At 40.1% G+C, this 10915-nt stretch overlaps 2 protein-coding genes across 2 annotated transcripts; both read right to left on the reverse strand.

Annotated features, from left to right (window-relative positions):
• Nucleotides 1-201: 201 nt before the first annotated feature.
• On the reverse strand, nucleotides 202-3305 carry arl4d (ARF like GTPase 4D). Its single transcript, XM_015013450.2, has 2 exons — nucleotides 3030-3305; nucleotides 202-1546 (listed from the first exon to the last, which is right to left on the reverse strand). Exon 2 carries the CDS (start codon nucleotides 1433-1435, stop codon nucleotides 830-832), a length of 606 nt encoding a protein of 201 aa, XP_014868936.1. The 5' UTR covers nucleotides 1436-1546; nucleotides 3030-3305; the 3' UTR covers nucleotides 202-829.
• Nucleotides 3306-3953: 648 nt separating this feature from the next.
• Nucleotides 3954-10189, reverse strand: tmem106a (transmembrane protein 106A). Its single transcript, XM_015013448.2, has 8 exons — nucleotides 9880-10189; nucleotides 8069-8238; nucleotides 7770-7833; nucleotides 7529-7682; nucleotides 6481-6621; nucleotides 6067-6110; nucleotides 5883-5936; nucleotides 3954-4345 (listed from the first exon to the last, which is right to left on the reverse strand). The coding sequence occupies exons 2-8, from the start codon at nucleotides 8232-8234 to the stop codon at nucleotides 4234-4236; spliced, it is 735 nt and encodes a 244-aa protein (XP_014868934.2). The 5' UTR covers nucleotides 8235-8238; nucleotides 9880-10189; the 3' UTR covers nucleotides 3954-4233.
• Between the last annotated feature and the right edge of the window lie 726 nt (nucleotides 10190-10915).

Below are 10915 nucleotides of genomic sequence, written 5' to 3' on the forward strand. Positions count from 1 at the left end.
AGATCAAGTTAACCCCGGAGGGAAATATTCGTTTCATTAGTTTCTTTGTGCTCTGCTGCAACCACAGTAACCTTACACGCACCCTCTGTAGCAGAGGAATTGACTTACTTGAGGAGTTTTTGGAAATAATCTCGCTCGTGCGAGCTTTTGCTTTTAAATAAATCAGTCACGGTCGCCTAAAAACGAAATGGTGACAATGCATTTTTCATACGGCTCTTAAGATTTATTCAGTCTCCAAATTTACAAAAAATGTACAATTTTTTATAAACACTTGAATCAAAGCAACTGAAACTTAACATCTGCATGTGCTGATGACAGGAATGTGCTTTCTTTAGGTGAATTATTAATACTCTGAAACCACAAAACACCGCTTCACGTCGCATTATTAGGGAACATCTGCCTTCTGTCCAGCACGCACACTGAAGCACTGGATAAATATTTCAGAGAGGATAAAAACAGCCTTCCCGTAAAAGCCGGTGATGGATTTCTTCACCAGAATCCTGCCATATAAATGTGTTGGTTCTTGTTGGAAATCGTCTTTAAATCTGGCCTAAACAAGCACTTAGTGATGACTAACTGCTGCCAATGTCAAATCGTTAAGCTCGGCTTTCAGCGACTGCACCACCAAGAAAGTCAATACTGCCTTGGTGTTATGAGCAAGTCCATTTCTGCTGACCCCTGAAAGGCAGTTTGTAAATGGTCTTATTCTGTTGGCACAAATCGCTCTCCCTCGGAAAAAAAAATAAGGGGCTCATTAAGCCTGGAAGTGTCCCAACGCTGAGAGCATCTCCTTGGGGGGAGTTATGTCGGCAATCCCTGAGCAGAGAGTTCATCTCTTCCTGTTTCGACTGTGCTTCACCGTCTTCTTCCTCTTCAGGATCATCTCGTAGAGTTTCTCCAGGCCCGTCTGCAGCCCCTGGCCGTCCACGGCGCTGCAGCCCTGCACTTGGTACAGTGTGTAGATGCCGAGTTCGTGCACGGCCAGCAGCTTCTCCACCTCGCCGACGGACAAGGCCGAGTCCAGGTCCTGTTTGTTGGCCAGGATCAGCACCGGCACCCCCTGGTTCTCGGAGGTACGGGTGATCTTATGGAGTTCCACCTTGGCCTCCTCCAGACGCTCCAGCTCGGTGGAGTCCACAACAAACACTATCCCATCCGTTCGACGGGTGTAGGACTTCCAGAGGGGCCGGAGTTTCTCCTGGCCACCCACGTCCCACACCTGGAAGTTTGTGGCCCGGGACGCCCCCACTGCCACCTTGATCTTCTCCGTGTTGAAGCCCTTGGTGGGGATGGTTTTCACAAACTCCTTCAGTTTGAGCCTGTAAAGCAGGGAGGTCTTCCCAGCCGAATCCAGACCAATCACCACCACGTGCAGACACTGGAAGCTTGGCAGGAACGACGTGTTGGGGGCAATATCAGTCAGCTGGTTCCCCATGATTCGGACCGAGAATTCACACCCACTGAGGAGAGGTGGCAGATTCCTGATTTAATCCCTTCTCACTTGCAGCTCCTCACAGGCAGACAGGGCTGGTTGATGACCAGAGACCTTATCAAAGCAAAGAAAAAGAGAGAGACAGAGCTTGGTTAACATTTAATGAGAAGATAAGTTCTTCTTGTTTGAAATGCGAGAAGTATTTCAATGTCAAACACAGACGACAAAAGCGGAAAAGTTAGGAATTCAAGATCTGATGTAGCTTTATCACATCAGTCTGTGTCATTCGACTAGAAAACGGAGGTCTCAAGGTTTACTGTGACTTTTAAAAGCTTCCTTGTCTATTTGTGTTGCATTGCAACAACAAATTATTAAGTGAGAAATAAAGGGGAAAAAAAAGATACAAATTTGTATTTACAAACAAAATCTGAAAAGTGCAGTGTGGATTTGGTACATTTTCACTTGGACACCGCTAAGTGAAACCCAGAGGAACCACTGAGTCCCAGTAACTATGCAATCAATTAACAATGTCCATAAGTGAAAATGGCATATTCTCACATATGGACTTACAAAATGTATGTTCATAGATTCCCTTCATTCAGTCTAGGTGGGCTTTTGAACTATTTTGCAAAGAGGAAAGAGCAAATATTTCACTTTGTAAAAGCACATAGCTGAGAGGACTAAGCTAAGATTGCAGCAAGATAGCATACATGTATTTTTTATATGGATACAAAAATATTCAATAGTTTTCCTTCAATGTCTGAAATTTTCATTCCTTTTCACACGCAGTATTCTCTGTTTCTGTATCACATCAAATCCCAACAAGGTCACTGTTCTAACGTGACACGAGCAAAAGTTGGAAGTAGTATGAATACTTTCAAGGCAGTGCTCAGCTCAAACTGGCTTCACCCATAATGCCATTGAGATTAAGCTATATGAAATAATACCCATTTGAGTATTCCGTCCCACATTACAGAGCCAAACAACAGTTAATTGGGCGTCTGTGGTTGTGTTAGAGTCTTATTTGCCCTGCCTAATCCTCTTAAGGCGGTTAAAGCAGAAAGGCTTTTCCTCCAGGCTGATTGATTTCAATCCAGGGGAAGGAATATGTATCCACAGCTTCCCTTTGCTCACTGAAGCCGCAGCAGCAGCAGCAGCAGCTCTAATCCGGTTGTTGTTGACATCCTGATACCCATCACACAGCTGCCTCTGGACAGCCTACAGCCATTACAAGTGGACAATAAGGCAGTGCTGTGCTTCCAGACCCTACATTGATAATTCTAGGGATAGTTTCTAAAAGGGTGATGGAGAAGACGCGGAGAAGCAGAGAAAATGCACTGTCATGTTTCTGATCTGATGATTTTGACCCCTAACTGAATTTAATTGTGAAGGCTGGAGAGCAGTCTTCTTCATCTCTTCTGATAAAACACCCTCATCCAGATGGGTGCCTGCTTATTCTTATTTTAACACGAAAATATCAGCCAAACAACTTCAGCGGTTTATCGTGTATTTTCTATACGCTAAAGCCGCAAACACGACTTCCAGCTTTAAAATAAGAGCTCGCGCTGAAACCAAAAATAATTATGACCGTCCATACCTGATAAAATGCTGGGAGGAATGTTCATCCACAGGCGATAAACATAGCCATAGCTGAAAAACAAAACAAAACAAAAAAAATGTTTCTTTTCTCCCCGTGTGTGTTGCAGCTGTCCGGTCGGCTCTCCCTCTGCTGCTCCTCTCTGACTGAGGAATCCTGGAGACTCTCAAGCGATCACCACCTTCAGCCCGGGTGACGTCACGGACACCTGGAGGCCTGCTCCGCGCCCCCTGCAGGCGAGAACTATGAACTGCAGGGCAAGCAGAGGCGCCCACATGGCCTGGTTTAAATTTCCATTAGTTGGCTGATCAAATTAATTAATTAAAATCAAATTAATTTACATGCATTAGAAAGTTATCTTAGAGGATAAGCATGAGGTTTTTGTGTACAAAATAAATTAATTATCAACGGAAAAAATACAGGGAACAAAGATTCTGTAGAGAAAACAAAAAACAAAAAAACTTTATACTTGTATAAGAAATAAAGTGGTATTAATGTAACTCTCTGAGACTCCACATATTATATTGGCATAAATGAAACCATTGTGACACTTGGCTAAAACAGTGAACAGTTCTGGATTTCTAATACTCATCAGCAGAATAAAAACAAAAACATTTTGATCTCTGTGTTTAAAAAAGGAAAAAAATACAGGTTTATTTTGCCAAACTGATTACCATGTACACTTTTAACAGCGCTATTTAGTAAAGAATATTGTACACATGAGCTATCTGTAGTTTTGGCTCCACCTTGTGGCAAGTATACTTAAAAACAAAGATAAGTAGAACCGTCCAAACTTTGGCTGCAATTCCTAATATTTTTTGATTATCTTCATAAAAAATTAAACACCAATGTTCTTGCATTGCATCACAGTAAAGAAAGAGGAAAGAAGTAAAGAAAGAAGAAAGAAAACAATCTCAAGGAGCCTTCGATAGACATCAGAGTTTAATAAAGTGCAAATGAAATCAGGATTAACAGAGGTCAACTCTGTAATACAAAACCAATAATTAAAAAAAAAACAGAAAACAGGAGTTTACGTAATCTGTGATAAAATATACAGTTATATTTAAAGCAACAACGTGCTTAATTTCTAACATGGTAGTGACTGATTAAACAGGACAGCTAAAATAATATAATATCATTTTAACAGTAGTAAATTGCACATTGCAAGGATAAAAGTACAAGTCCGGTGTTTATAATGAGGATTTCATGATCTCACAGGATGTGGGATGGTTGAATTATTCCCGCAGTCAATGTACTCGAAAACGTCCTGTGAAAGCTGCTCCGTGTGAGACAGATAGGATATATTCATGGTTATTCTGGGTGGAAAAGGGAAAAAATAAATAAATAAATAAAAAGTGAACATCAACAATCGATGAATAATTTTAATTATATCAAACTGTTTGATCACAGCGGAGCATATACAGTCTTGAAAAATTATGCCACCTTAGCTATCTTTTTTCTGCTTTTGCTTTTTTTGGTCATAATTAAAAGTTTTAAATCATCAGAGAAATGCTTATGACAGACAAAAATATCCTGACTAAATCCCTGTTTTTTTATTTTAACTGAGCCACAATGGAGCCTTCTTTAATCATTAACAGAATGTTTAAGATCTTCCCACGTGTATTAATTGGACTGAAGTCCAGACTTGGACTAGGTCAGTGCAAAGCATCCAACCTATTTGTTGCTTGAGTCATTCAGTGGTGAACCTGCTGGTGGTGTTGGATATCCTGGGTAAATTTTTGATGGACTCTTGCAGTAGTTTTGGCAGACTACTGGGATGGTTTGGGTGAACCATCCCAGAAGTGGTGAACCATCACCACTTCTGGTGAAGTTTCTCCTCTAGCATTGTAGAGTAGAAACAATGCTCCATTGTTTCTCCTCTACAGAGAAACAATGGAGCATTCCTGACTGCATAGACGTAAGTGACTTTGTCTCTCATTTGTTCTTGAATTTCTTTACATCAGGGGATGACGTCTTTTTTTTTTTTTTGAGAAATTGTGGTCCACTTCATGTTGTCTGACAGGTAATACAAACGTTATTTCTTAAATCTACAAAACAGGCAGCAATTGGGTCCAAGTGTAGATAGTAAAAGGAGAAATCAAAAGAATATAGCTCGTCATAGTTAATTCCTGAATTGATTAATTTGTTGCACAGGGCCAGTTAAGTTTGGAGAAAACACATTGCATGTGTTCAGATATAAATCAACACTATGTATTTGATCATTTGCTTTGATATTTCTGGTACGAATGTGTACAATTACACCCCTACTCAGTAATTCAAGTCAAAGAGTAAAAGTACACCTTCTTAATTTCTTCGGTTTTCACTTTTCTCCTATGAAAATGTTTGAGAACGTGAAAACATAGGCCAGGTACATACAAAATGCAGTTTTCATACGATTATTATATTTATTAAGAAAAAAGGAAAATATTTTCTCATTCTCCACTGCTCATTTAAATTTGAGGTACGTATTTGCTTCTGAAACTCGCACGAAAGGTGATTTGTGGTAAAATGCTTCTGCTAAATAGGAAAGCAGAAGTGGTCTCTCCCCCCACCCCCTCCAGGGCAAAAGAGAAGAGAAATTTAAAAATGCCAATCATGATTTTGTGGCTCACATTTTTTTTCACCCCTCCTTGATTTCTAAAAAAAAAAAAAAACACCGAGTCACACTGTCCTTGCGTGCTTTCTGAAGACAACATTTCAGATTTAAGGATTCGAAGATAGGAACTTCATCTACACGGGCCCTCTTTTGTGGCTGTGGTTTGTCACACAGCTGCAGAGAAGCGTTGCAGTTTCTGAGATAAGCTGACTAGCCTGCCTCTTTGGGTTGATTTTGACATTGAGATTGAGACTTACTGCAACTTCAGGAACAGCGTGTGGATCTTGATAGTAGTTGACTTGCAGTAATTGCTGAAAGAGACAAACATAAAGCGGTGACATCTGCTGAGTCCGCACATTCAGACAATAAAAAGTGGGCGCAGATTGAGACTTTTCTTCAAATGTTTCTGCAACGTGGTGATAATCAATGTTTTGTTCTTACTTGAAGCCCTGGTCTGTAAGCGGCAGGTCGATTTGAACAATGTACTGCAAAAAAACCAACAAGCAGGTAAGAAACTTGTGAGACAAATACAGGAACTTGCACAAAGTATTTCTCGTCCTTTGAACTGACACAATAGTCAGCGAAGTTTATTGGGATTTTCCCCAATATTTTGTTTTTGTGTTTAAATTAGATTTTCAGTGCAACCAACTTATATATATATATATTTTTTTTTTTCTTTAACTCTCCTAGACGGGGTCCATTGGACTGACCCCGCATGTGCTTTTGCAAGGTCTTGCTTTGTGTGGTTTCAATAAAATACACTCAAGTTTGTTGTATATAACGTGAGCAAAAGGGAATGAATGCTTTTGTAAGCCACTGTATATCACTAGCACTTTTAGCCTGGGTGACACTCACCGATTTCCTCGATCGAGACTCTATGGCCGTCATGTTGGTTATTTTGCTATGACCCACCACAATTTCATTAACCACACCCTGCATGGAGAACTCGGCGATCTGAACCGGGACAAAGTTCTCGTTGGTCATGTTGAAGAGATTCTAGAGCAGAAAACCATGCAAGTCAGTGAGGGGAAACTGGGACAAGTTTTGCACAGCTATAAAAGTGTCGGGACTTTACCCACCATATAACACCTGCTGTCTGTCATGTGAATGCCTTCCACGCCGTCTATCTGACATAAACCTTAAAACTGTGAGAACTTGAGAAGTCTGCGTGGCGCATGTTTAGATATTACATTGGAAATTTAGCTACAGTAAGCGCAAAACACCATTCAGACTTATTTATAGCAAAGAAAATGAAGTGCAGTGTATGCTTTGGAAACCACTGTCTAAAGAAAGGCTAAGTGTGGGGAACCTGCAGCTGCTGGTCAACCACGTTTTATCAAATCTAAAGTTAGAGCAGCTGTTCACAAACATATTTTTGAGCACTTCACACTTCCCTGTTCCCCGTTTTGTCAAACTTAACCTATTCTCAACAGCAGGTAGGTGCTGAGGAAGGCGACCTCTGTTATGTCATGTTCACACCATGCTCTTCTTGGAGACTTTCAGCTGCTTCTCTCAGGTCACAAAGCTAAAAGTGCCTGCAGAGAAGACCAACAGACTGCGAGTCTCTTTTACATCTGCTGCTATTGCTCTGGTTAACAACATAAAACCACAGGCGATGTTGCTAATAATATTGCCCTTGATGCTGGCTGATACAATTTGTGGGGGTTTTTTTCCCCTGTAATTCCTGTATATTTCCTGTTTGATGAGCAGACGCGCAGAAAATCAACTTCCAATCAGAAATAAACACTTGAATCATAACCCTCTGTGTGTATAATAAATCTGGAGTTTCTTATATGCGAGTTTCTGTATTTAAATTGCCTTACTGAAAAAAAAAAAAAAACATCTGCCTTTCTTTTGTTAATGGTGGGTGGGTGGAGTTTTTTTTGTTGTCGCTGTCACTTACTGTGACCTCCATTTCGACAGAGTCCGGGGTGAAGTAGACCATGACTGACTGCACGGACACCGGCGTGAGCGTGACGCTCCGCGGGAAGAAGAAAAAGAGGATCAGGCAGCAGAGCAAAATACTCAAACCCATGGAGATGCACACGTACAGCTTCCTGAAATCCAAAAACGGGCTTCATTAACATCCCTGAGTAAACGTCCCTGAACCTGACGCCGAAACATTTAAACGGAGTTTTACATACGTGCGTCTGGGTTGCAGCCGCACATCGTTGCATGGTATTACAGCCAGGAGCTGATCTTGCTGGCCTTTTGGTACAACAATAAGGAAAAAGGGAAGAAAAAAATAAAAAAGTTTTGTTTTTACTGGACACACTGGAGAAATGAAAGCACCAAAACAGTTATGGTTTCCTTTGTTGCGGAAAGAGAAATGAAAGCCATGTGTAGATCAGCATTTCAAATGCAGCGAGCTACAGCAAGAAACAGATAAAATAACAGAACAAAGATTGTTTTTTGTTTTTTTTTCCAGAAGAGTAAGACCAACCTCGGGGAATTCGTCCGGTGCCTTTGCACGTTGGGCAGCTGTCGGTAGAGGAGCTTCCATTAATGCTGCCGTACTGAGGAACCTGCTTGACGTTTTTTGCGTTCTCCATTGTTTTTGTCATTTCAGGATCCACTCCTCTCCTGCTGCTGTGCCCCGGTGGCGCCATGACCCTTTATTGACAGACAAAGTCCAGCTTAAGCAAGACAAGCAAGAAACATAACTGAAAAAAAAAACAAAAAAACAGCTGCATCAGGTCCTACTCTGGTTACCTATTCAAAGTGATTTCCCCACAAAACTTTTAAGCGTCAATAAAAGCTCATTCCTTCAGCACATGTCAGACCTTATGACGCAGAAGGGGCCCAGGGATCTTATCGACAAAGCCACGTGTTTAAGTCTTCAATTATCTGATCAATTTTTTTTCTCCTTTGATTTAAATGCATTCGCTTCCAGCCCCTTTTACTCTAATGTCTCTGATCAGCTGAGACACAAAATCAGACTTTATAGTCTACAAAACACGGCATACAGACGGAAACAATGTACATCACCCACTGTGAAACATGGCGGTAACACCAAGATGCTGCGAGGAAGCTGGGCAGACTCGAAGGGGGATGGAGCTAACTAAAGACCAAATCTGCAAAAGACTTGAGACTGGGACAAAGGTTCACCTTCCAAAAGGGCAATGAGCTAAACACACAGTTAGAGATACGACGGAACGATTTAAGTCAAATGACCCAGTCGAAGGTCATACCCAAATCCTATTGAGAAACTGTCCAGGTCTTGCAAACAGATGCTCATTGGTGTTTTCCATTCAATCTGACCAAGCTTGAGCTATTTTGCAAAGAAACAAAGAAGGTCAAAACTTTTGGCCTCTATGCACAAAGCTGGTAAAGGCATACTCCAAAAGACCTGCAACTGTTATTGCAACTAACGGTAGTTCCATCTTGTCTCAGGTGGACTGAATATAGGTTGCAGTTGATAGTGTTTTTTTTTTTTTTGGCAATTAGGTCAAATCCCAGCATGGGGTCTATCTGCATTGGATTCAAACCTTCTCCCACCCCGTGCATTCACAGGTTCGCTCTAGGAATTCCAGTGCATGTAGGGTTAACTAAGCTCCAAAATAACACTTAGAGATAGGAAGTCTATCACATGGAGTGACTGGACATGCATAAAAGCAATAAAAAAATATGTGGCATGTACAACTTTAAGATAAGTTATATTTTTTTTGTCTTACATGTGTGCACCGCCCCGTTTTAATATCACCCTGAGCAACAGCGCATTTCAAAAATAACCAATGCATATATTAAATAAGTCTGTGTTAATCTAGGATGAACTGACAACAACCCCAATAACCACTGGAGATAGACTCCATTCCCCCTCTAATGACAATTAGTTTCTCTTCTTTCTGTATTATATCTTCATAAGTTATTCAATTTTACTAACAAGTAAAAGATAAAACAGACAAGTTGACTGAAACAAAGCTTTTTACTTGTGCTGTACCAGAGTTCATACAGTTCTCGTGTCTTTTATCTGCAGTTATTCTGTTGATGAGTGTACATGACACAAAATGATAGGAACTTCAGGAATGTTAGCTAGCCTAAAAACAACACGAGTATTAGTCCTTTCATATTCCACAATGTTATAAAGACATGTTTGATTCGAAGAAACCCCACCACTCATTAATAATGTCCGGACATCGGACACTGTCCCAATCAGGCTCATGTGCTGATTAAATGAGCATATTGAGCGTATGATCTCCCACCAGCTGCATACAACATGACTTTCTTTGAACGAGACGGACTCTTCGCCCTTACCTTCACTGCTGACTCTAATTCCAGCTGGTATCCAGAGTGAATTTATAAAATGTCTGCTGTATTAATTCTCCTTTAAAAAGCCGCATTGAAAGTGCTTTATTTTTTTTTTTATCTTTGCTGCGTCAACACAACGAAAACAGCAAAGGAGAAATAACTTCCTACTTCTCAGCGGTGGGTCAGTTCCTGTATGTGAAGAGCAGAATCACATGGGGGTTGAGTTATCGTCGACTTTTTCTTTTTTCTTCCTTGCGTACTTAACAGTGTTACGCCACTAAGTATGGGAGATTGCGCAATATTCCCCCCCCCAAAGCAATCCCCTTTGGATAGAAAAGAAAACAAAAGCAAAAAATAAAATATTTTTAATTCTTTTGGCTCAACTCTTTGTGTTTTTAAGCCACTTTCTAAAACATATTTGTACTCGCTGCTGGCTTTTAATACAGTGCGGCAGATTCGTTTGTTGAGCTTTTTGTGTTTCTATTTCTACTGTGATTGTATTTTTCTTTTATGTTGAAACTACTGTTATTTTTCTGTGTGCAGCACTGTGGCAAACTTAAAAGCACATTTAAGTCGTGCTCAAATGTGCGATATAGATACACAACTAAACTAAGCCAAGCTGTGTTGACTAAACTAAATTTGACTAACTAACTTTGTTAAATTAAGCTATGTTAAAGTAAACTGAAATAGACTATGGTAAGCTAATTTGAAAAGTTGAACTAAGACAGGCATGTTTAACTTAAGCTAAAATAATTCACTAAATTATACTAAAATATGTTAATCTGAGCCTTGTTGAACTAAATTAATCTAATATGTGTGAGACTAAATTTATATAAAACAGCTAAGGCTGTGTTAAAACGTGACAAGATAAATGATTCAAAAACGTGTTACACTTAACTAAGCATTTTTGAAATCTAGGTCAATGTCAGCTTAATGCAAGCTAAGCTAAAATAGACTTAAAATTAGTTTCTACTTTAGCATAACTTAACTAAAGCAAATTATAATAAATACATCCTTTTAAACAAAGATATTTTAACATGAC

This window comes from Poecilia mexicana, unplaced genomic scaffold, assembly GCF_051168715.1.
Source record: "Poecilia mexicana isolate PSO_F unplaced genomic scaffold, ASM5116871v1 scaffold_19, whole genome shotgun sequence".
Taxonomy (NCBI): domain Eukaryota; kingdom Metazoa; phylum Chordata; class Actinopteri; order Cyprinodontiformes; family Poeciliidae; genus Poecilia; species Poecilia mexicana.